This window comes from Apteryx rowi, unplaced genomic scaffold, assembly GCF_003343035.1.
Source record: "Apteryx rowi isolate R43461 unplaced genomic scaffold, aptRow1 scaffold_391, whole genome shotgun sequence".
Taxonomy (NCBI): Eukaryota; Metazoa; Chordata; class Aves; order Apterygiformes; family Apterygidae; genus Apteryx; species Apteryx rowi.
Genome location: NW_020450430.1, coordinates 168222 through 195158, shown reverse-complemented (window position 1 = coordinate 195158; position 26937 = coordinate 168222). Strand labels below are relative to the sequence as shown.

The following is a 26937-nucleotide window of genomic DNA, read 5'->3' as shown; positions in this document are numbered from 1 at the left end:
GGAGGCCAGACTGGAGTGTCCAACTTAATGGCCAAGAATCTGGCACTCACAAAGGAGGATCAGATGACCAGTAGCGACTGAACTAATACTCCTCTGTAGGGCCACAGGCTCTGCGCCCATCCTCTGATCACACCTACAGTTCCTTCAGAAGAACGGGGTTCCTGGCCTACCACCAGGTCTACCATCTAGTGTGGATCATGTTTAAGCACAGGCAATAGGCACTCTGGAATCCTCTTTCCTGGATTTAAAATAACTGAGGATTCAGAGGGTCAATATAGCATAGAAATTCACACATGCACCTATGTAGAGTGGGATACCTAAAAAGTATTGTGAAAAAGATTAACTGTAAACCTGTAGTGCCTATAGCCCATAACTTTGTGCATGCATATGTGCCTGTATATATGCACATATATAATATGGAACTGCATGTATGGTTATATATAAACATATATGTAACCAGTTTTATACTATAATGGGTATATAGATAAAGCCTGTAATATATATAGGCATAGACTACAGAACTCTGCATATAAACATACATCTTATATTTAGTTTTATTCATACTCTCTATTACAGTTTTGAAGTTAATCTTTCCACGACAGCTTTTTAGAACCCTATTTAAAATATATTCTAGGGTGGGTTTTTTTTTTGTATTTTACTGTAACACAAAAAGTGGGAGAACCATGACATGTATATTAATGTAATTTGTCCTAAGCCTCTATCAGCTCTTATCACTTCTTATATAAAAACAAGTGCTATTATTGACATATTTATATGCTGGCATCTTGCTGGCATCTTTCCAGCATCACCAGTGGTGTGATACTGAGATGCCCAACACATGTGAAAGAATTCATCCCTACAGTTTCTGCATGATATGAAGCAAGAAGTGCTCTCACAATATCACCAGGGTGATTTGTCCAGGGTCAACTGAGGCAGTCTCCATTACTGGCAGGATTAAACCCTAGTGCACCCAATCCCATCCCAGTGCCTGAGCATAGTGGACCAGCTTCCTCCACTGCCAAAGGTCCCTCTGTCCTACACCTGACTTTCTTTTATCAAAACGACAAAGCTGAGATTGATGTGGTGTTTGACAGGGAMTGTTCTTCATTATAAGTATTAATTTGTGAAATGGAACGTTAAATAAAGTATGTGAAAAGTCTGTAGACAGCCTATAAAGAATGACTAGCACCATTGGTGAAAACAGTGATGCAGCAATGGAAATCTTAATTGGAAACACAATTTTCCAAATGTGCAGTCACATTAGCACAACGCCTGTGATAAAATCACTGCTACAACAACAGCTCCAGGCAAACATGTAGATCTTCCCAGTGTGCCTCTAATAGGCAAATTGGATATCATTATAATTAATGTGCACTACTTATGTTATGGTGAGAGCCAGAGACTCTAGCTAGAAACAGAACCTTATTATACTGGGCACTGCAACATAAAGATTCAAGTAACTCCAAATTTTGCAAGGTGTCAAAGACCAAATTGCAGGGAAATCATGGGAGATAATACAGGTAAGGAGTGGAGTGTTCGAGAAAACAGTTAAGGACCAGAGCCTGACACCCTTCCTCACTCTAAATATTGCCCTCCTTCCTTAGGGTCCTAGCTGAGGCAGTGGCACCACAGGAGGAGTGTACCACTACTCAGCATGACCCAGGGGAGCAGTTGGGGTACAGATTAGAAGAGCTTTAGGAGGTAAGACTGGTTAGAAAGCAGTAGCTATTGGGGGAAGCTAAATGATAAGAAGCTAAGAGTTGTCCTGAACCAACAGAGGAACGCAGGAACTGCTGTGCAAAGTTAGTCCCAGTGTCCTGCTGGTCCCAAACCTGTGCCTGGTAGTAGCAACATGCAATGTTTCAGAAGTTGCAAACAAACAACTCAACCCCATGGTGGAAGGATGGATTTTGTTATATTCACTGTTGCTTCATGCCTCTGTTACACTCATGGGTGTTCTAGTTATGCCGTAATGTTAAAATATGAAACCCAGAAAGTCAGATTTTCATACCAGATCACAGCTCCACTGACTTCAGTACTGGCTTTTGATCTACACTGTGCCAAGTAAGACCTTGAGAATGTATTTTGCTATGTAGAGATAGTTTTCTTTGCTGCCAGAGCTGTGGGCAATCATATTTCTAACATGAGAAACACACATAAGCAGCTTTGGATTCTTATCGATTAGTAGACGGTCTCTCCCCATTTCTTGGAGGTTAGCTAATCCTCCTAGGAGAGACGTAGTGCTTTCCATGGATCTCCACAATGCCATTCTGCCAATGTTTTGGCAAAGACGGCTTGCTGTGAAGACTGAGATCCAGGGAGGACGATGAGAGAAAGAACAGAGCCAAAGTTTTAGTTTTGGGGAACAGCTCTGTTCAGTTTATTGTAGCTGAAAGGAGATAAAGGTAGTAACACTCTAATGTGCATGTCACTTGGCAGGAGAATCTTAAGTGAACTGTATATTATTCATCTTTCATGAAGCACTAAAAATGCCTGCTGAGAGGCAGAGCATGAGAAATATGTCAAACAAATATTTAACTTATGATGAATAGATAACAGTCTGAGCACAAGAGCAGAAAAAGACAGTACAGAGCACTTGAAGGGATACGAATTTATCTGCAAGAGGACTGCCAGCTCTGGGAACAGGTTGATAGGACGGTATCAGTGGTCATGGCAATAAACATAGGAAACTAGGAGCAAGTTGAAGGAGACAGTGGTTGGAAGTGAGGACCAAGAAGACAGAAGAGAAGAAGAGAGGGACACAGAGGGAGGTAACACAGACAGAAGGCTGAGCTGTGGCATACTACAAGATGAAAAAATGCTCGACTTGGCCAAAAAAACAGAACATAGATTCAAAGAAGAGATGAAACACAGGAGGAGAGGAAGGAAAAATCATTTTGAAGACAGTGTTTTATATGACAAAGGGTTATGCAGTAGAGAAGGGAGACAGGCAACAGAAGAATGCAGGAATTATTAGAAGATAAGGAGAGACATGAAGGTCAGATTCAGATGACCTAGTAGGAGTGCATAGCTCAGACACTGCAACTTCTGCAATATTTCAGCCATAGACGGTGACAGACAATTCAGGCTATCTGCAACTGCCACCTCCTGGCATTCTCTGCAGTCAACGGTAAGAGATGATCATGACACCCACATTAAGCACCTCCAAAGGATGATGTGAAGAAAGGCCTGGTGTGGCATTCAGCAGGGGCTGGATTTTGTCTGAGGCAGCGTCAAGATAGGGTAGATTGAAGCTCTTCCCGTAATGCATTTTGAATATGAAGCTTAGAAGATTATTGAGTGGGGGATTGGTGCTGCATATTATCATTAATGACAAAGATGGTGAGAAAGACGGGGAGAAATGAGATCCAACATGCGATTACAGCAACTTATTTCTCTCTCTATTGTCTATTTCTATTTCTCTGTTTTCTATTTTTCTGTTTTTCCATTTTTCTCTATTTTCTCAGCCTACTCTTTTCAAGCACTGTCAGTTATTTGTTGTGTGTCAGGACATGCAGCTGGACTTTGTCAGAACCTTTATAAGAGAAAAGTGAAGTGTGCTATCAAAATTACAGACAATGGGGGAGAATGATCTTTTTTTTTAATAAGCCAAGCATGGGCATCGAGCTTGCAAACCATTGCTAATGTTTTTTTCAGTATTGCTAATTTTCCACTACCTGTACGCAGCACACTTTGGAAACAGTCTCACCCAGTCCCAAATTCTCTTTCAAAGCTTTGCTTATTAAGAGCTATAGCCACATTGTATTTCTGTGAGCACTTGAAGCCAATAAAAACCAGTGCTGTTGTCAAAGGAGGTGATTGCACCCTCTCTCCCCTTTCTTGATCACTTGGTTTCCCCTGTTTCCTCCCTTTCCTTCCCTATAGCCATACAAGTGTTTGGGCAGTAAACCAGCAGCAAAGTGGGAAATTGGGGGAGAGACAACCTCCATAGCACAGGGCCAGCTTCTCCTGGCCGAAAGCATTTGTGGAGGTAGCATGCCAGCCATGCCTCCTGACCGCTGGGAGGACAGACCTTTCATTAGCCCCTGAACCCTTAACTTTGTCAGACTAGAAAACAGAGTGTCCCAAGAAAATGACAAAAGCAAATACATTCATTATTACATTTCTTCTCCCTTGCTGGAGGTGTATCACTAATTTTCTTTGATTCCACTCTTGTTAGGAACAACGTTCATCACTTTGATTTTATACATAGACACATAATACATTATTTTTCTGGGTCTTGTCTGTTATTTTAACTCTTTTCAACTAACTTCAAAAAAAATCAGAAATTGAAATACAGCAATTTGGGGATTTCTGAATACATCAGTAGTCAGTCATGAATTCCAGCTAGACCATTAGAGCTGAAGGTCATGCCAGATGTCTCTGGAATGGCAATTTCCCTTGGATTTGCAATAAGGTGTCACATTTTGTGTATTACTCGGTGCCATGCGGTTTCAATGATCCTGGGACAACTTATATGGAAGTAAACATTTTTTAATGTAGTTTTTCAATTATACAATTATACTGTTGTGTATGTGGAAGAATAGAATGATTACTCTAGAATTTAACAAATTAACACTGACTACATGTTCTCTGTTTCTCAAGTAAGAAAGCTCAGCCAGCTGACACRATTTTTAATTCAGTTCTCATTTGAAAAGAATGTGAGGATCTAAACAGAATTCTTTCAGACTTTTGTTATTCCTGCTATTTTAGCCTTATATTTGTTTTTTATCTCAGTAGCTTGTAAGGCCATGGATTAAAATGCACCAGAGAACAATACTTTATTACTATGTTTTCTAGTTCTTTATGTCTGAAGTGATGCAAAATAAGCACTTGATATGAATTCCAAATTTACTAGGTCTTGCTGACAAGAAATTCATGTTTTCTCATATGAAATGTCATTTATACACCAAGATCACAGGGAACTAAAACAAATACGTATTTTCATTGAACTCCTCACCTGCCCTCTGCCCAGGGATACATCTCCCCTGGGGCTACTTCTGAATTCCAAACCTCTGAGTAGCTGGAAGCAGATGGCCATTTTCTTAAATCAATCTTGCAGGGAAATGTTCCCCTCTTTTCCCAAAAAACAGGGAATCTCCTCTCCTCTYTTCCACCTCTAAGTTATTCTGGCCCACTGCCAACGACAACTTTAAGCTGCTGTATTTTGAGGCCTAGCAGAGCAAGAGACAAGAGCTGAAATCCTGCGACAGCTACGTCAGTGGCAAAAACTCCAGCAGATTCACATGGCCCAAGGTTTCTCTTATTTGGAAAAGAAGATTCCCAGCATTCTGCTGGGAGAAATAGCATTTACTCATGTTAATGAGAATCCAAAACATGAGAAGTGGGCTCAGGACATTTTTATCGAGAGAAATCTAATTCAGATAATTTTAGGACATATTTTAAAAATGCCTCATTTATATTAATTTCTCTGTCTCCAGCCTCAGTGTTGTTAGAGCCGGTTTTAAGATTAAATCATAATAAAGTTTTCCCAAATCATTATTAAAAAAACCTAACACCTTCTGAAATTCTTTCTGTAATAGCTGAGAAGTGGTTGTAAGAAGTAGCATGGTTTGAGGGATGAGAGAAAGGCCAGGGAATTCCAGGAGACTGCAGCTGAGACATTCTGGAGTTCATTTCTGGAACTGGAGAGCTTGGACCTGAAGGGGAGGTAAGACAGAGATGGGTGATGTTCTGGGTATCTGATTCCAAAGCATAGCTACATGCTTTTGAGTGGCTTGAAGACACAGAAAGAATATCAAGTGGATATGCTTTCCATTTGAAAGAATTGCAAAAATAAATGTAAAAGTCAATGGAATACAATAATTGCCATGTGCATACGTCTTTGAGTCATGGTCTATCTAATCCAGATCCTGCATCTAGCGGTGATTATTACCAGAAACTTCAGAAGAAGGTGCAAGGAGCTCTGCATTAGAGAGTGTGGTGAAAAGCTGCTCTGCATGAAGATCTCATCTCAATATCTACTTGAAAAAAAGGCTTCTGTCCTTAAAATAGGTGTCTCCCCTTTAACACCCTATAGCAGCACTAAATATTTCACRTCTGGATAGTCTTGCTACCAACAGAGCTTTGTAGAATTTAAGGACAGAGGGATGATTCAATCAAACATGATCTCTGTATCCCAGGACATTATATTTTACACAGTTACTGCTCTCTAACTATATCTGATAAGACATTTCTTCTACAAGGCATCCAGTTGCAAACTGGAGACATCAAGATCTGGAGATGCTGCCAGTTCTCACAAAGGTTTGTTCCAATAACTAGTCACCTACACTGTTAAAAATGTGCGCTTTCCTTCATGTGTTGGAGTTGCAAAGCTTCTGCTTCCAGACAGTAGTTCCTGCTAAACCTTTCTCTGCTGGAGGAAAGAGCCTTCTCTTATCTAGCATGTCCTTCTTACAGAAAGTCTTATGCACTGTAGTCAAGCCACTTTGTCCTTTTTTACAAACAAAGTCAATTGTGCTCTGCACTTTCTCACAGCAAAGGATTTTTTTCCAGCCCTCAAAGCTACCTATTCCTCCTTTCTGCTTCCTCACATTTTTTCATTGTTCCTTGAAAAAATGTTCTGCCGATGCTGATGCTGAGTGTCATGTCCCAGCATCAGTCTCCCCAGTGGGAAGGGATATCACCTGCTGAATGTGCAGGTGATATCAGTCTCTTTCTGCTGCTAGCTACTTCTCTGCTTACTCACCCAAAGATCATAATAGCTCTTCATAAGACGTCCGCAGTAGGAGCTCATGTTGGTTTGCTTTGTAACCAGGAACCCTAATTATTTCTGAAGTTACTGCTTTCCAGCTTACAGCTAGACCACGGTGCTGTAGGAATGGCCTAAATCCTCTGTGTTGAGATTCATTCATTAACATCTGGCTCCATTAAAACACATTTTGTTTGAACGGGCCCAGCTCACTGCATGATCCATACCACTCCTCATTACTGCCAAGTCCAAATACCCTCTTTGATCCAGACTCTCATGGCAGTTAGTAAATATTGGCCAGCCATGGGAGAAAGGGGATGAAAAGAATGAAGGGGTGAAATCTTGGGTTTTGCTTTGTACAGAGACAAGTCAGGATTCTCCTGACAGGCAGCTCAAGGCAGGGTTGGGTTCAGCTTAGGTTTGGTGCCACACTCATGAAAAAGGAATCAGTAGGAATGTGAGCATGTTGTTTATATATGACCTAAAGCGTAAGTAGCTTGCAGTCTAGAAATCAAATATGTGGATAACTATATGTTAAAATTTGCAATGACAATCCATATGGAATGAAATGTGGGTACAAAATTGCACCTGCAAAATTAAAGATCAAATTAGAGCTTCACTAATAAGGAAAATGCTGCTTTTCTATGAGCATGTCTGTATGAAAGATTTTTGCAAATGTGCCACACAGCCTTGAAAGGCTTAAAAGGTGGGAATTGCACTCGCAGCCTATCCCTATTTTCAAACCTTGCTTTGCATCGGAGTAACCTCACATCTGCCAGGAATTTTCAGCAAGAGGGAAAGTTCCACCGTACTGCTGCAAAATCCCTTCAGTGCATCAGCTCAAAAAGCTTCTGCTGATGGAAACACACAAAAAGACTTATGATATTTACACTCTCACCCCCTGGGACTGCAGCAGTAATTTTGGAGAGACAGTGAGTTATATCAGCAGGACTTTGAAACTTAGGAATATGCAGTGGTGAGGGAACATAGTAAATAATTTTCTGAACTCTTTCTGCAAATGGCATTTAAAAATATCTGTCTCGGGAGAGAACAGAGAATTTTTTTTAACTGCTAAAATACAGTAATTTCTAGCATTTCATTTTAACCAAAGGTAAGTGAAATGCTGTTTTATGTGCAACAGAAGGTATTCTAAGATCATGGGAAAGAAGTTCAAACATAAAAATCTTATGCATGGTACCTACACAAATACAGTATATATTCAACTGTTCTACACTTTTTTTTTTTAAATTAATCACTGTAATACTTTTAGCCACTGCTTTGAGTATGTTATGCTCCTTTTTTAATGCATTAGTTTTTACAAAATACTGGCTAGCCAAAGGTGAAAGCAAAAAATTCAGGCCAAATACTGGAAGCTTGCTACAAATCTAGAGGTGATGTTTATTTCCTCACAATTGGAGCAGAAATAAACCCTGAAACCTTCTTCCATTGCAACAAGGATTGCAGAGGAAATGATGGGAGCCATGGACAACATCTMGTCTATCCTGAACACTCCTGAAGGATTTAAGCACCTGAACTCTATCTAAACACAGGAAATGATGTTATCCTCCTACTTTGCAGAACAGATTAACTCTGCAAGCACTTATATTTATTAAGCATCTCTTTACCTAGCTTGCAAGCTACCTGTGCATTTTAGTTGCCCCAACACACTCAGAGTGCCTCCCAGGGGGAAACTCCTGCCTGGAGTTTAACTTGGTGCAGATTAAAGCCATCAGCTCAACATTATATGAGTTTTTTCAAGAAGCTCCGAAAGCAGGATGTGTCCAGAATTACAGCTAACTTCACCTGTTGTGGGGTTGACTACTTGCTTAACAGTTAGAGCAGTCCCCTAAGAAGTGAGGGGTTACAGCCCAGCCTAGCCTGAGGGAGAAGAACATCCTGGAGACTGGAGGAATGACCTAAGCGCTGGCTACGTAGCAGTCTAAGGGAAAAAAATACTTCACTCTTCTCCTGTCGAAGCTGAGTCACTGCGCAGAATAGGAGGGTCATGGGGTCAAAAGCAACAGTGCACTAATCTAATGAGTAATGTCATTACTCATGATGATACAACTCATGGGATCCTCATGGGAGAGAGAGTGGGTGATTCCAGACCCAGCTCCATGGCACCCTAAGGTAAAACCAGAAATACTCAGAAGATCAGGAACTCTCAGTCCCTTCCCCCCATTCCCAATGAGTGCATTAGCCACTAATTAAAGCTGGGCTTCTCTTGCTTTGTGGCTCTGCATGGCAGATCAGCTCCAGTAGGATAGGGGGGTGTCTCTTCTGAGACCTGCTTAGGGCCCACTGGGAAGTGGATTTATTCCCCCTGGGCTAAGCTGGCCTCCTGGCTCTTTTCTGGCTGAGAGGCCAGCAGACCACCACGCAGTTTGTCAGCTCTGCCAATATGACATCTTACTTCCCTATGCAGTCTGCGGGGACTCTTTATGCGCCTCACCCCAGTCTCACCACTGACTCCACCATCACAAGGTAGGAAATTTTGGGTGCTACCTCAAGCATAAGAAGTTGTCCCTATGGAGCAAGGAGCCAAACATGTTAGTGGGACAGCACACAGAGTGGGAAGCCTGGGATTTAGCTAGGACTCAAAGTGCAGTGGTGGTGCTGGTGCTCCCATGGTGCCTGGCCATGAGACCATCCCTCCAGGAAGCAGCAACTTGCGCCCTGGCCCTGGTCCAGGGCTGCTAATTCTTGTGACCTAGTGACTCTTTATAACAAAGTACACAAGCAGTCCTTGGGACTCCTCCTTGGTGAGTCCCATCAGGCTCGTATGCAAAATATGGGCAGAACAGTATGTATTCAGCTCAGCACCTGCTCTCAGGCAAAGGCTTGGAACCCCAAACCGCAAATGTATAAAGACATAAAGTGCAGCCCTCTGCCTCAGCCCCAGACAAAGGTCCAGCTCAGACACCTCCCTGTTAAGTGGTGGTTAATCCCAGGYGCTCCTCAGCTAGCACACCCGAGGGGCCCAGGCTTCTCCTAGGGTCCATGGGGAGACGTCCCCTGCAGACGTCCCCCAAGGAGAACAGTGCCTCCAGCTGTGTCTGTTGATGGTAGAGAAAGTGTGGATGCTCTGCTGGAGCCAGAAGCCTACTCTACAGAGACTGGCACCCATGCTGTGCCCACCCATGCCAGACTGAGTCCCAACTCAGCTCTTCACTCAAGCCATAGTGGGGCAGAGAAGAGACCTTTGTTTAGCTTTCTAACCACTCGTCATTTGCGATCTCTTGCCCAATGGATGGGAAAAAAACTTCATTAAGGACTAAGTTTTGCTCACATCAAATTAAAGATTTCTGAGACTATTTAGTCTACTACTACATATATTTTTCTGCAATAATATCTCAGCTTTCCTTAAGAATACTTAGTGACTGTGCCTCATTAAATTAATGGACAAGATGTCGATGTTCACATTTATCATAAAGGCATCTGATTTCAGTTTTAGTCCAGTCTGTCTGCTTATTTAGCAGAAGCATTCAATTTTTATAATTCTTTTTCCTTTTTTATGTTCCTCCAAACAGAATCCTCTACACTACATATACCAAGGTCCCTTTCCTTAGTATATTAAGCAAGAAAATAAAGGAACAAATTTAACCTATTTTTTCCCTGCAGATGAAATCAGAGTGGGATAATAAGAATAGCTGAGCAGCCTCGGTTGAAGTCAGCAGCACAGCTGTGCTGCCCTCAGCATGTACCACTGCCTGTTTCTGCAAAAGCCCAGCTGCACGCTCGCCCTGAAAGCCCACCGAGCAGCAGGTGGGAGGGACGTGTGCAGGATGCACAATATTAATCACACCTCCTCAGTGTAAATGAATATGTGTGGTGGGAATTTCCCTGCCCACAAAAGGGAAACCGTACTTGCTGTGCTCCTTTCTGCAGCACACATGCAGCTGTGCACAAACAGCGACTGCTGGGTCTGTATTGCCTGGGGTAGCTGGTTTTGCTGTGATTTCTTGCTTACGCGGTGTGAATCTATGTCCAGGTACATGAACATGTGGCTGTCTTTCTGCATAAATCCCAGAATAAACTAACATATGCTAATCTCCACGACTCTCTCACTTTGATTCCCCAGTTCTAATTGAGCTGTTGCCTATTTAGATGCTAAGCACTTCGGGACTGGGACATCGTCTTCATACCATCTGCAAAGTGTCTAGCACCCTCTTGGGATAACTATGAAATAATAAAAATGTTACCAATCTAAATCCTAATGACACCATTTTATAGAGGTCAAATATTAACTAAAAGGAATATATTAAGTGAGTCAAGTGCTTTCTGTTTTTAACACGCCCAATGCAGTCTAGATAACATCTTTTTGTTCCTTTTCCTGCATAATTAAATTAAACACAACAAACTAATGCTATTTAAACAGATTTTATTGCACTGGCCAGTAAAAGGATAAAAATTTGATTTTTCAAGTAAGGCTAACCTTTCTGATTTGTGACAGCTAAAAATAAATCAATGAAATTATATGATGGGCCTGCTATTTTTGCAAATAAAAACCTGGCACATAGGTGGCTTGATGGACATTTAGCATTGCCAGGTCTTTGTTTATTAAGTCATTCCTCTTGCTAGTCTGCAAAAAAGATAAGATCCCCTAAACAAACTTAATTTCCATTACACTGATTATTATCACCATTGTTATTATTCTGATACCTCTATATGTCATTACTAGATACGTCTGAGTTAATGGAGCCGTGCCACTTTGCCATGGGGATAATCTAAACCCACCAAACAAAAGGCATCACTGCCAGCTGGCTAAAAACATGTGCAGGGAGGAGGTGGGGGATGCACACGGGGCCTGGCAAAGAAGCATGACCAACACAAATCCCTGCTCCGCGCTCACTGCCAGAAGTGGGCCTGACCGTGTCCACCCCACATATCGCCCAGCCATGCTCCCATGGCGTCCACGTGGCCCTGGGGCTTGGCCGCAGCTTTGTGGCTGGGCTTTGGAGGAAGGTTCCACGTGGGGGCAAAGGACAGGGGTTGGGGAGCATTGGGAGGGGACCTCGAGGGTAAAGACCAATATGTGAGTAGGTGTCAGGTATGGGTGGGTAGCTTACTATTTGGGCCCCTCCCTAGGCTGGTTGTGACTTCCCTTAGCCTTCTTTTCAAAAACTGAGTTTTGAAATTACTTTTGTAGGTTATCTGTGCATTGATGCACTACTGCCCAGTTCTCAGCAACTCTGCAGACTGACATGTGGTCACACTGAAATGACAGTGAAATCTGAAAATCTGCATAGAACCAGACCTGCGCTGAAAGGCCTGTCTCAAAGGGGAGCTCAGCTTTCTGATTCCTGAAGAGCCAGAGAGATCCCTCCTCCTGTGCAGGCCAGCGCTCCTCCAAACTGCTGCTAATGAGAGTTATGGACCCTTCATCTGCTCTCCCTCAAATAAAGCTTTGTCCAGCCTCACAGAATTCCCTGGAGAGTATCTACAAAATTTCATTTTTTAAATGCTTCTGTTCCTTTATGGAGGAAGCATAATTCTTCCATTTCTGGTGTGATTAACACATTCATATATGAGTCTTGCACCTATTCATCTAAAATCACTTGAAAAGTCTTTGCTTTTGCTAACATTCCCACTAGAAGTCTTGCTAGAGCATCTGTGGAGAGCAACCAATGAACCAGCCAAAGAAAATTAAAAAAAAGAAAAAAGAAAAGGTTGACTGATCTGAGGAAATTGTCTCTGCAGTCTGCGCCCAGCTGTAGTGGCTGTACTGCACCATTTAGTAGGTCTGCGGGCTCTGTATGCAGCTTGCAGATACCTCGCTGGTTTTGGAGCTGTCTGGTATCAAACCCTTGGTGAGGAAAATACAGGCTTCTCACCCCTTCAACTGTCTGGAAAAAGTAATTTAGAAAGGTCTAATATTACAGCTCCTGTTCAGGCAATTTAAAAAATGAAAATTATTAATTCAGAGAATGGAAAGTTATTAATTCAGACAATAGCATACCTACTTCATAATCAATCCTGCTTATCTGGTGAATAGAGTCTGAGGTTATAAATGGATTTAAAACATTTAATAATTGCACAATTACTCCACTGCAGGCCTAACAACTGAACATGCACATTATCCACAAAAGATTTATGAAAGAGCCATTCCAGACTGTCTGTACCAAAAACATACATTTACATGCTTAAAGTGAATGCTGCTAGCACAGTTTTGACACAAAGTACTGATCCAAGAATGTCAAAGTCTTTGTTAGATTCATTATTCACTATTGTTTTTTTGCTGACGAGACAAGGTTTCATGGAAAAATGCAGGCACCTGGAGCCCAAACTATATCCTTTGGATCATTTTGGTTTTGGCAAACTGAACCTAGGGCTCTAACAAACCCTGCTCATATTCCTATTGGGTTGCCTTGGATGGACAATGTGATGCTTTCAGTTTTTTTCCCCAAAAGAAAAACCTGGTAGGCACAAGCCTGCCATGACATCTGATGGGGCAGAAACAGAGTGGCCATGATGCTAAGGCAGAGCAGAACAGAGATCCTCACATTAACTTTAGTCCTGGAAAAAACAAGTAACAGAGCTTCCAACTTCTCTGCTAAGGAGGCAAGGGCCAAACCTGAAAAGAGCTTGGGAAGTGATCAAACGCATGGTGTCTGTGTCATCTCCGGATGGCACGACCTGTCATTTCTCTCAAGGAACAGGATCCTTAAGTAAAAATAGATCCTCCTGTTTTGAAGTCAAAAAAATCCTATGAATCCTGGAAAATAAAATTTTGCCTAACTGTGATAGAGGTATTTAAAACAAATGGGATTTAGAATAGACAGTCATTTCGACTGCCTCCTCTGCTGAATTTAAAGGGCAGCATGAAAACATTGTGATCCTGGTTTTGCATGAGCAGAGGCTGCAGTACGACTGGAGCCTACCACTTGTCATTGCTTTTCACATAACTTGTAGAGCTTTGCAGAATTCCCCAGTGACCCCAGGGGCTGACCTTCCCCCTCGAGGGCTGACATCGTCACAAGATCCACTCCGACTCATGTTGCTTTCCTCTGAATACAGTATAAAATCAAGGCTGCCAATGACAGTTGCTTACATGGAGATCAATAATATAAAACAAAAAAGAAAATAAAATCACTTTTACCTGATGCTTGGCACACTGCCTAAATACATTTCTCTTTGAGGACAAAATGTAAATGAGATCTTTAATTTTTAATGGAGATTTAAAACTTCTTCAATGGAAGCATTGAAATGCCCAGGACTATTTTCTTGTTATCGTGAAACTCAAAGTAGCTACGTGTCACTAACAAAATTCTTCCCCAACCAAGGTATATAAACCTAACCTAATTAGGGATTTGCTTGAAACAAGGCCCATGTTTCAAATGCTAATGACCTCCTGTGTTAGAGGCAAAATTGGTTGCACTAGTTGTAAGTTGCTTGACACTTCCTCTCCTCACCTTCACCACAATAATTTGGGCTAACATTTCAAGTACGTATCTCAGGCAGTGCTGAAATTGTTCTATTCTCACAATGGTCTCTAAGAACTAATTTAGGGGAAAAACATATATCTTTTGTGCCTGGTGGTGGAACAGCTGTGAAAAGCCAGCACTCATCAAAAAGACTGGCATTCTGGCTTTCAGGGGCATAACTTTCCCAACATTTGAAAAATATATTAGAATTTGATCCAAGAATAAGCCTTAGAAAAGTGCCACTCCTCTTCTCCCTCATCATTATTACAGTTTGGCTAAATTTCCTGTATTGAGCAAGCTCAGTCTCTTCTTTGCTCCCGCCGGAACCAGAGCAGTTAGAACAACACAGTCTTTGCATTCTAAGTCCTGGMAAAAAAAAATCCACTTTGGACTGACCAAAGTCTGACATTTCAGGGATATGCTATAAATCAAAAATGTTTTATTGGAAGGGAAACAAAAGAGTTTGTTTACATGGCAAGAAAAATTAAAAAGAGGCTTTGTCATGATTTAGGACTTTCTAAACTGCTTTTTAAGTAGAGGTGCACAGGATTTGGCATTGGGGGATAGGTACATTGGAGCTATTAGTCACAGTCCAAAAGAGCAGCATCAGTCCAGAGGTGCTCCTTTGCTTGCAAGCGTTATGATAAAGCTGTCCAACGCAGGTGCTGCAGGACCCACAGGGCACCAGAACAGGGCAGCTCTGCTGGAGGAATGAATTAGGGTTTGTGAAGTGAAGGAAATTGCCGTTTACAACCCCCTGCTTATTGGCTGTGGATGTCAAAAGCCAGGCAATGAAGAGGTAAGATGCTGCAGGAGCAGCGTCCCACCAGAAAGTCTGTCTTTAATCTCCCTGCGTCTCAGTGCCCAGCTGCTACGTGGGGATCCCCGGGAACTGTCATCACATGAGAGTGCTGTGGGGGAAAAAATTAATATCTGCCAAGCGCCCAGATGCTGGGGTGAGAACACAAAAGAACAGCCTATGCAGAAAATCATCACTTCGCAGACAGTACAGAGGGTGGTGTGGGTAATAAATAACACCCAGGGCAGCATAATGAATGAGGGAGATAAGCACATTCTGAAACGAGTAATGACATACCTCTTCAGGAGGTGAAGTTGAAGTGCTGAGCAAAACCCCAAGGACACGTGCCACGGGGGGAAGCCACAGCTGCCGGATAGCCGGGAGCTGTGCTGCCTTGCCGCCGTGCACAGACTGGTGACTGGCCCTTTCCTGCGGCAGGTGTGCTCTGCTGCTGGGTTTTGGATGCAATTGCACATTTGCATGCTCGTTTCCCCCACCCCGGCAACTGCAGGGTGTGCGGTGGCCGGGGTGGAGAAGACAAGCAGATGCGATATGAGATATGGTGAGAAGGTGGCGGGGAAACCTCTGCTGAGGCTTAGCCATACCATAGCTGTGGTCCTGGAGAGCATGGGGCTCACGGCAGGATTTCCTCTGGGATGTGGACTCACTTGCACAAGCCCTTTCCCCACAGAAAAGGGGATGTTTGGTAGCTCTGAGCTGCATCCCCCTTCTGATTCTGGCCCAGGCACTTGCCCCAGCCAGCAGGGAATGGGGCAGCTGGAGCAATATTTGGTGGGGTGGGAAGGGGGCGGCCACAAACTCATTTCCCTGTCTTCCATTGCAAATCCGCAGAGCAGGCACAAAGGCTCTACAGCAGAGATTTTAATGCTGAAGCCTCATGTTTGATCCAATTCAGGTGGAAGCACAACTGGGAAAAGTGGTAGGTGAGGAGTTAAYTGCTCAGTAAAAAGGCTGCTACGTCCTTCTGTGCTAAGAGGAGATCCTCTGAACATGCCAGCTGTGCATGTTTTCAGTTCAGTGGGAGTGGGGAGTTAAAAGTAGAACAAGCGGAAATTTTTTTTTAAATATATATATATATATATATATAAAAAACTGGTGCTAATCAGGGGAACACCGTGTGTGTGACATGGGTTGAGATTTTTTTCTCCCTCCCATAGCCCTGTCCCAGACCCATTTCTGCCAGAGAAGCTCAGAGCAGCCCATTAGCAGTCTGGCCTCGAGAAGCCGCAGCCTCTGCCTCCTCTGTCTGCTTGGCTCTGACACAGCCGCATGCCAGGTGAGGGCCGATGGCCTTTGGCTTTGCCTGGGAACTGCTCACAGCGCCCAGCGCTGGGTTGGACACTGCCAGACGCATGAGCCTCCAAGAGGGCTCGTGCTAAACGCATGCAAGCCCCCAGGCGCATGTGGGACGCGGCTCCGGGCCCCGTCCAGCCAGCAGGCGAGCGTGTGACCCCCTTGCCTCTCTCTTTGGGGAGCACTGAGAAACCCCAGGGAGCTCTGGAGGCATTGCACTGCTTTTGATTTCTGTGCCTGGCTGCATCTTCAGTGTTTTACTTACCACTTATGACAGTATCCAAGGCATGGCAGTAACTTCAGGCGCCTCATACCCCAAACGGTCCATTTAGATAAGACGCAAAATGCTGCTATCCCACTACCACCTAGAGTTTTTTACTGGTGAATACAAGTGTCCTGGGGCAGCCACAGCTGGGGAAGCACCAGAAATGTCATTCGCTATCTGGGTAGTGAACAGTGAACTTCAGACTACTGCTGGTATCCTGCGTGTGGCCTGCTCTGCTTTGGTTGCCTGCAAAACTGAAGGGAAGAAAGCATGGAGCAGCTCTTTGCTGCTCCCTTTGCCTCCCAGGGCTTTCTCACAGCCATTTCTACAGAAAATAGTGCAAATACATTGTTTTTTTTATATGGGGTAGAAGAATGTGCTTCCCTGGGAAGCACTTGGATAATTATGAGACACTGGGTGGGATTTTGTCCATTCAAAGGACAGAAACATTGCTCTTAAAAAATACATATGCAGACACATCTCAATTATTTGAATGGGAGACAAAGTCCTTTCTTGTCTCTTCTAAACTTTTCCAGACACTGAAAAACTTTTCTGTGTCTCTTTACTTGACTGGAAGGTGTGTATATACCTACCCACAAGTACCCACACCSAAGTGTGGGGACAAGCACACTCTGGTTACCGGTGATAAGTCTTTCTCAGTGTTGATGGACACAAAGTACCTGGATACCATCAAGCACTGTCATGCTGTTTGAACTCTAGTTCAGGGAGTCCATGTGGTTTCTCCACTCACGTCTGATCACACTGTGCCTGCATGTTGGGACCTGTCCTGAGCAGTTTCTGTCTATAGTGAGGACTGCAGCATGAGGCCATGCTGTGAGTTTGGAAAACACCTTCCCTACTCTTTTCTGGAGGAGGGAAGAGCTGGGGTAGAAGGAGGGGTTGGGGTAAAACGCACTCTGCTCTTCTTCCTCCCCCACCAGAGAAGGTGCAGAAGGATTGTCCTCCAGCTCAGGGAGGGTGGCAGGGCAAGGCAGAGACTCGACAGGGCTCGGTGGCGCAGGGTGTCAGGATTTGTCTGACCTGCAGTCCCACTAACGCTGTAGGCATCACAGATGGGAGGCAGGAGCTGGTTAGGTGGTTTAGTACTGGGTATTGCCCAGCAAGAGCAGTTACCTTACGCCAGTGCCCATGGCAGTTCTACTTTACCCTGGCACTGACACATCTGCAGCCACTCTATTTCCTATCAGCACCACAAAGAACACCAGAGTGATCTCCAGAGTGCCATGAATATTTGTGACTAAGCCTAAAATGAGTAAGAACGATAACCCTATACGTGGCTCAAAAAACCAGTGGCAGATGATTACAAAGCGACTGGAGAGCTCTGCACCTGTCTATCTGGAGTCCTAATGTGGACTTTAGGATGCCAAACTTGCTAACAAGAGTCCGTTCTTTGGCCGTTTGGATATGCTGGAACCAGCAGGCAAGGCATGGATGCCGTTAACCTAGTTTCCAGTGCCTCAGTGTGGATTGGCTATGACAGTCCTCAGCACAAACACTTCTGCCCTGAGTGTTCTAGAGATATGTAAATGGATTTTTCCCCTGTTTATTTCCAGGATATCTTTTCCAGGATATGTCAGTTTGGGCTACTCTCCTTTAGATGGCACTGTTACCACTTCTAGCAGGGACTGCAGCCTGGCGCTCTGGCTGAACGGGGCTTCAAACTGCCGGGAATGCCACTGACCCAGATCAGGTCAGGAGTGATGGTAGTCAGGGGTAGCTATGCTCTTTTATCTGAAAAGTCTTCATGGTATCACTGCAGTTCCCACCAGTCAGTTGCTCACTTCGGAGCATCCCTCACAACTCACAGATTGTACTGACATGATGAACATCAAACGTAAAGCACAGACTTGCAGCACGCTCCTCTTGCAGATGTTTGAAGCTGTCCCCAAAGTCAAGAGGAGTCATGCATGCATACCTGAGGGCTTTAACTAATTAATCTGCTAATTAAATAACAATTAATAACAAAGCTGTCCGCAAGTACTGCAATCATTGCTTTTCATAACTAGCTAAATGTCTATGTCAGAACCACTGCTTTAATTTTTCTTTGTCCCCTGTGTCATCATCTGCTTAGAGTGCCTAGCCTTTTCTCTAAGATGGAAAATTGGTTTAGTTGACATTTGATGGGTCTGTATTAAGTATTGTTACATGTTGCGCACTCCTTGATGCCTACTAAATTTATCTTGCCCTTTAAGAGGATTTTCAGCTGAGAAAGAGAGATTAATCCAGGATACAATTCCTCAATGGTTTTGAATAGCAAGAATACAAAATCCAAAGAAAAAAATGGTCATGCAACCTGAAGGTTGCTACAGCAAGTGCTTAAAATTGGAAGGCGCTCAAAGTAACTGCTGGTGTGGGCCAACACTCATTACTATATATTGATACTCTCTTTCTCCGACAGCTAAACATGTTTATTGGACTTTGTGGGCTCTCAGGAAGGCAAGCCGGAGTGGGACTAGTAAGGGCTGATCAAATCCTGCACAAAGGCAGTGCAAGGCTCCTTGCCTTCATCTGGATGACTATGAGAGAGCCAGCTCTGTGTTCAGGGACAGCTCAGTCCCTCCAGCCACAACGTGGATGAAGCAGAGGAGAAGTCTTTTAATAGTGTGGGTTTTTTTCCCCAACTTTGGAAATATAACAGAAAACGTGGGAGCAAGACTAGAGAGCCATGGGCAGAGCAACGCTCCTGCCTGCTTGCAAAGCACTTGGGTGTGCTTTTAAGACTCAATCCAGTTCTCACTGCCTGGGGGCAGATTTTCCAACAGAATTCAGTTCCAATTAGGAGAAAAATCTTCATTTCAGACATTAATTTGATGTGGTATAGGGAGAGAGAAACATATCCTAAAATCAGGCTATATGTGATTATCAGCCCAAGGAAGCTCCCTAGCACCAAGGCAGGGTTGGACCCTCTGCTTAGCAGAGCAGAACTGTCACTTGGACAAATCAAAACCAAACCTCTCTGCAATAAGGCCCCACCTCGTTCTTAAATGATTATTATTCCCTTGGCAAATTGCAGTTTTACTCAGACCTCAATCATTTTGCTTGCAGGCTTCTCAGAAACAAACACACACAATTATTATTTTTTTCATAATGGGAAAAGTTTGCTTTTCCGTGCTGCCCTAACTCAAAGTCAGCCACAGTGATTTTGCTCAAGCTTTAAGACAATACCACCACCTCAGAAACTGTCTACAGATCATATTTCAGATGCCACTCAAAGACTCACAAGTCTACATCCCTCTGAAAGTCAACAGCCAGCATCACAGTGCAATTACTTGAGTCGGCCCAGATCCATTCCACTACGCGTAAGCTCCAAATTTAAGTATACAAGTTAAAGGTATAGCAGCCTTATGGCTCCCTAGAGGCTCAGTGGAGACAGGCAAATACCTCAAGCAGAAATCCAGATCTTAGGAGCAGTAAAATTACCTTCTGGAAGTTCCCATTTGCCTCCACTCAACAAATACRGAGCCTAAAGCAACCGTCCTCCTAATTTAGGTATAACATTTGAGTGCCTGCAGTCAGGGAAAAAAACCCTGGCCTCATGCTGAAGGTGCAGGTGGCCACCTGGGGAAGCTGGGTGGTTTTGCCGGGGAGGTGGTCCACATTGCACTGCTCCAAGAAGCCAGGGCAGCCTCTTTCAGGCTGACTTGGTGCCTCCACGCAGCCCTTAGTGGTGATGTGGGTCCAGAACGGGTCCAAGAGTGAATCTGAAAAAAATCTCCATCAAATGTTGCCTAAGCCTAAAGGTGCTTAAATTTCGTAGGTATCTCATTTTTAACTTCCAAGCTCTCCAGGCACCTGGAGCAGTATTAGAGCAAACTCAGAGCTGGCCCAGCTTGGACAGGCAGAGGAGGAATGTGAGGCACAGCTGTGCCCCATCAGAATTTGGAGATGACTCCATTAAATTGCCCCGAGGCATTCAGTTTAGGAGGCATTCTCAGGACAGATCTAACATGCACTAACAGGATCAGGGTCATCACCAAACTCAGCTGCAGCAGCTGTTCTCATTTAAAACATATCCAGAGGAGATGATGCAGATATACCCAAGCTTTCAGAATTCCTTTAGCAAACTGTGAATGATGCATGAGATGAAAAATCTCTCCCCAGTGGAAAATGCAGAGACAAAGCTGTGCCGACACTATTGTGGCCTTTTTTGTTTCCGTCTGCTTTAATCAAGGATACTCCACAGTCAGCTCAAAAAAAAAAAAAAAAAAAAAAAAAAAGCTTTAAAAATGCCCAGCAAGCCCAGAAATGTCAAGAATAAAGAAAAATAGAGAGGAAAAAATCCCCTGGGAAAATATTTAAAATATTTAGTACTTTCTGAAATTCCCTGTTTTTTCAGGTCGGTCAAGCTCCCCCCAGCAAGATCAGCTCCTACTTAGGGAAAAGTTTGAGCCATGATATTTGTTCAAAGGCAACCTTTCACACTAATATAAAAAATAACTACATAAAGTATTTCAGAACTTGTAATGACTGTTTGATGCTGGATTCTGTGTGTTTTTTTTTCCCCCCCTTCAACACTGAAAGTTTACTCTTGTCTCTTGCAAAAGCAGACAACTAGGTTAATCCAGGATCTTTTTCAGAACTTTGGTCCTACTGCTGGTGATCATCTGTCTGTTTTACAAAGAAGTCGGGACACCAGCCTAACCTGGGGTGGTACAAAATACTTGGGGCGTCAGGTGAATCAGGTCTGGCATCTCACAGCCCAGCTAAATTTCCCAGACTAAGCTACTTTTGAAGCAGGCAGTACCTACAAGTCCTTCGCAGTCACTGTGCTTGTCTTTTAAACTTTACCCATTTTGTCTTAGATTTAGTGAACAAATAAGCTGCTTTAATGACTGACAGCATTTTCTTTATGTTCCCTATACTTGCTCTATGGGATATCCCAGATTCTGAGGTAATGTTATTCCTATGTCTTCTGGAACTGGCAGTGTTATAACAGTGACTACTCTAACTGGGATGACAAACTGCCTGAGCTGCAGTGAACAGGAACAGTAGATAAGTACAGGGAGAAAGCCTATCTTCTCCTTCACACACCACCTCTGGCTGACTAAATGCATTGTCTTTGCATTTGTTTGTAGGCGTCAATATCTGAGTAACACTCTGCACCCCAGCTCTACTGTTCAGGGACTAGGACTTCCAAGTTTCTGCATCTGTTTCACCCCTAAAAGCATCTTGAAACCCCTCCATGCTCGCAACCAAGGCTCTGTCACACTATGTTACAATTCTTTCTCTGTCAAATTCCTGAACTTTGATTCTCAAACATACGGTTTTGTATTATAATTCCCTCCTTGTAGTAACTGTTGCAATGAAATTATATGCTGTCCTCCCAAGAACAGAGTTACAATGAATATGAAATAAGAAGTTTGGGCAACTGACTGCTATAAAGGCAAAGTACCTTTCTAATGGTAAAAAGTACCCATTTCACTTACCTGCCTAAAGAAGTGCTGTGTTGTTATAGCAAAGACAACAAAGCCACAGCTGGCCCTTTTAAGCTCATCTCGAACACTGCTCAACTGCCTGGACTGCTCGTCACACTTCTCCTTCAGCCTCTGGACGAACTGCTTTTCAGCCTCTCGACTCTCTCCTCCTGGTTTTGGGGAGAATCCATTCTTTGGAGTGGTTGACCTTTGTTTGGGATGTCCTATGAGAAAAGGAAAGAAAAGATGATCATGATCAGTGACTTTATACATATGGGCATAACCTTTACGTGCTTCTAAAGCCTTTGAGGCTCAGCTCTATAAAAGGAAAAAAGCCTGTAAAATTCACACAGATCTGAAATGACTTTTAAAACAAGTAAGAGCACAGCAGAACATGTTTTTCTAAGGGCCAAAGCTTTGTAGCACTCATCTCACCTCAGGCTCTAAGCCTGAAGGTTGCTAAGAGTTGAGAAGAGCTCTCCTAATTGCTGTGTTACTAAGAAATGAGGTTGCTAGAGGTAGAATTCATCTCACCTGTGCTAGACATCTAGAAGGATAGATGTCCACACTTGACTGTGATGCCAGATGGAGAGAAACAGGCACTTCCAAGCTGAGATTCACCTCACCCTATTGTGGGTGCGTAAAATAGGCTGGACTCATTGTGCTTCAGGAGTGCCTGTTTCCCTCCGCTGGCTATAAAGGGTCACCAGTTCAGGAGCAGACAGCTACACACTAGGCATGAATCTTTGGCCACCTGAGACCCACGCCTGGTGACTTGAAGGAGGTGCCACTGCATTGTGGAGCCCATCTTTGCAGTTTTCATATTATTAGCCCATCTCTGCCCTCTGGTACTCCGCCTTCCTTCACTCACATGAGCAAAGCAGGCACAGCATCATGAGCAGAAACATATGTAATAACCTTATGGAAACAAAGAGCAGAACAAAATTAGAGCAACCACTAGACTTGTTCGCTCACTTGTGTAATCACCACTATGCTATCTGACTCAGCCCCCCACAAGGTGAAACTCACAGGTTTGTGAGTTTTGGCCATGATACCGGAAAGGGCCAAGGCTTCAAGGTCCATAATGCTAGAAAGAGGAACAAGACGTTACTCTACATTTGAGAGAATCTGTATATGGGAAAGGGAATCGAGCAACCTGAATGAAGACAGGTCCTGACCTCATGTGGGTGTAGGGTGCCTCCAAGCAGGTGGTAAAGGGGACTTTGCTTCTCTTTTCTGACCGTAGTGCAAACTAGAGCCATTAAGAGGGTGTGTGAAATTGTATCTGCATTTGGTGGCTCGATAAGGACATTGAGTGTGTTGCAGCAGACAGTTAGCAAAAACAGAGCAGCCAGGCAGAACACACTGAATTTGTACATTTTTTGGATGTCCAGATTTGTTAACAAATTCTTGTTAGAGCATCAGTCATGAGAGCCTGTGAAACTCCATGGAGGATCCAGGATTTCTGTCACTGAGCAAACAGTGTGAAGAAAACAGGGTTGCAGAGCCATCCTAATCTGAACTGCAAATCCTCTTCTACGGGTAGTGAAGTGTAAGACTTCAGTCTGATGGTTGGGACTCATGATGAGCGGGCAGGCTGGCAGTCCGGAGAGCTGTTTCGTTTCCTCCTTGTCTCAGTGTTTCCAGAGCGCTGCAGTGATTTCAAAAGCATTCATTCTTATAGTACTTATGTGCCCTCTTCTCTAGACATTACTGTTAACTCACCAGGTTCATCCACCCAACTGTTTGAGTACCAAGTTGTGGATATGTCTACACTGCTTCACAGATCAGTGAAGACAAAGAAAATACAATCCAAAGCTCAAACTTTTTTGTCACATCCTGTCTTTCTGGACATGCCTACTCTCAAATTGTAACGTGAGGCCATTTGCTTTTGCTAACACAGTTGGAGCTGCAAGGGAACACAACTACATTGAACAAAGTCCTGTAAAAACTGCACTCAGTGTTAACTGTCTTTATGGACTCACCACATACTGGTGCTAAGGATCACAGCACTGATTGCTCTGTTGCAAGTTCAAGTCCGTCCTGGGCTCAGAGAGATCATTTTGCTGCATTGGTCCTTGCATTTGGCTAAATTGGTCCAGGGTTAGTAGGGAGAACACTATCCTCGGACTCCCTTTTGCCTCCAAATAGGACAATGTGGGGCTGGAGCTGTTCCTCAATGAATGCACAGTGTGGATTGCTTGCTATTGGGATATCACTATTTCTTTTTATCATTTTTTATCTTTATCTTTATATCTTATTTATACTGCAGGCTAGCTTTCAAGTTCCCCTTGCTCTCCCCTTTGCAACCATGCTAAAGTTGCAGCAGAAAATAGATGTGTATAGAAGCAAAACTGGATATTGAGTTAAAACCCTCATCCTCTAAGGTTCGTAGGGATAATGTCTGGCTTATCTTGGCAGCAGTAAAGAGGCTCGTTGAATTCTTCAACAGAAATTGCACAGGCAGGATCCAACAGTGTATCACTGACTGGTTACACCACTGGCTCTGCATGGCTGTTATGCCTGCACCATCAGGCTTACCYGAATCACTACAGGGTATGTCTGCACAAATGGGTCCAGACAGTCTCCTGCTCCTCTCCATGCTCTGAGCTGGCTTGAAGCAAGCCAGATCCTGTATAAAGATGTGAGAGCACTAATATATCTTGTCTTTAGCAGAGGATATTAGCTCAAATACAGTGTCACGTTCATGCGAATGGCTGCAGAACTAGAGCTGGCTCATGACAAGCCATCTCAGAGAAGTGATGCTTTTAGCCAAAGTTATGTTCATATCCTTTTTATGTCAACTATTCATTTCTCTGGATATTAATACCCAGTTATGAGGATGAAGCAAAAAGGGACAGCATTCCGGTGGCATCAGGTTGGTCAAGGGTCTAGTTTGAGATTGCTTGGACAATCTGTTTTACCTTTATCTTCTCAGACTTCTGAGAAATTTCCTCTGCAAACATTTATGTTCAGCTGGGCAACACACTTGCACAGCTTATCAATCCTTTTTGCTACCCTCAGTTTCTCATCAGCTGTTGCTTTTTAACTTTCCTGAATACTGGCCAGGATTATTTGGTTTTCTTCCTCAGCTTCATCCACTAGTCCCAAGCTTTTAGCCCAGAAGCTTGAGTCAGTAAGGAGAGAAAAAATGGAGCAGACATCTTGTTCCCATATGTTACTTGAGAGGGCAAACATTTGCTTGAATACAGATTAAAAATAAGCATGTCTGTGTTAGTGGAAAGGATCATGTATGGAAGAATCTGAAAAAGGGTGTCTCGCAATTGGTGTGTATGCAGATCCTGAAAAATAATACAGAAAAAATATCTCTACTCACCCTCAACAATGAAAGTAACAGGGGATTATCTCCTACCATATATACTACCTGCCCTTTCTGAAAGAACTGAAGAGTTCTTCCACAGAGATACACCCAATGGGCTGATTTTGAGTCAATTTGTAAAGAAGGGCATTGTTCCAGTGGTAATTTTGGCAGGTGTGCTTTAGATATTTTTAGATCTTTAAGACTGTGGCGCAGGTGTACAAATGGATCCTTAGAGCAGTCCTACTAGATCAGGCTGGAAAGCAGTATGGTTTTGTTAGAGCGATGCCCCAGGACTGTATTTCTTCCATTTCAGATCCATCACTAGCTTGTGTGGAGCCACTGGGAGCACATCTTCCACCTTGCTTGCCTGCATTCTGGCTCCAGGCTCAGCTTACATGGAGCCAGCCACAGGAGAGGTGCTCCGTTACATCTCCAAATGTCTCACGCTGCAACTGCAAAAATCCACAAGTGCAAAACAGGCTTTAAAATTTTTTGTGCCCATGATTTGCATTTGCAAAGAGGAATACCAGGTTTTGCAACATTTCAAGATTAACTTCATGATGTTGCAAGACTTAAATAATACAATACTGGGTGTTACTCTCTGGCATTAAGATAGTTCAACCAGGATAGTTACTGCCCTCTACACATTTTCTCCATGGGATGTCATATCAGCTTAGCTTGTGCACCTTTTTTTTGCAGGAATGATATTTTCTTATAGCACTTCATTTAAAGGGACTTTTAACTGCACAATAGGTATTATCACAAAACAAGCAATTAACAAAAGCAACAGCCATATATCTCTGTCTTTCTAGTATAAAAGTCTCTGGTTATTTAGGCAGCATGGTGATGCTGTAACAGAAGCCATAGAGAGAAATGTAGGGGGGGGAACCCTTGAAATCAGTCCAGATTTAATTAAAGCAAAAACCCATCAGATTTTTTTGTCTTATATCTTCCTAGCTTTCCCATTCAGTGGAACATTTGAAGTGCACATCTCTGTGTTGTCCTTGTCAGTACTCTAAGCTGTCCTTGTAAATTAAAATGTGATATTTTCCTCAGGGATAAATCTGAATTTCTCTCTTCATTTGGGTCTGAAAAGCAGCTTATTCTGCAACTGATGTTTCTCTTCTCTTGCTTTGCACAAAATAGGACATATGTTAATGATGCTGGCCCTGATCCTGGCTGTCCTCTGTGCTGATGACGAGAACAGGGGAGCAGACCCWCTGTATGCTGAAATCACAGAACCCCTTTGATCTGCTTCAAAATTCCCAGGTTTGTTTTATCTACCTGAGTGTTTGAAATAAGATGCCATAACAAGTAGATAGTCATAATTAACACAGCCCATGAGGATTTAGTTGTTGCTTGCAATTTACTGGCCTTTTAACTGTCCAGTTTCCAACATTTTGGTAAGGAAAGTGAGGAAATTACTTTGAGGGGATTGATAGCAAAAAATTTGTAGAGTGACAGGTGTCAGAAAAAGATGGCACCATCCTGCTGTGGGGTGGTGGGAGAGCACCTGCATCTATGTACACCCGTGCTTATATACAGATTTCAGGAATGGGCTGCAGCAATAGATAAAATTGAGCTATATATAAGAACTCATCATCTTGAAACTCCCTTGCTACTCCTTAGGAGGATTGATCTAAATTCCAAAGATCAGACCCAAAGC

At 43.3% G+C, this 26937-nt stretch overlaps 1 protein-coding gene across 1 annotated transcript in view; it reads right to left on the bottom strand.

The window, feature by feature from the left end:
• The window catches only part of MTUS2 (microtubule associated scaffold protein 2), a 208283-nt gene that overhangs the window by 45472 nt on the left and 135874 nt on the right, over nucleotides 1-26937 (bottom strand). The window contains exon 6 of the mRNA XM_026074597.1: nucleotides 21962-22173. Within this exon, the coding sequence (XP_025930382.1) occupies nucleotides 21962-22173 (212 nt within the window). The remainder of the gene's footprint in view (nucleotides 1-21961; nucleotides 22174-26937) is intronic.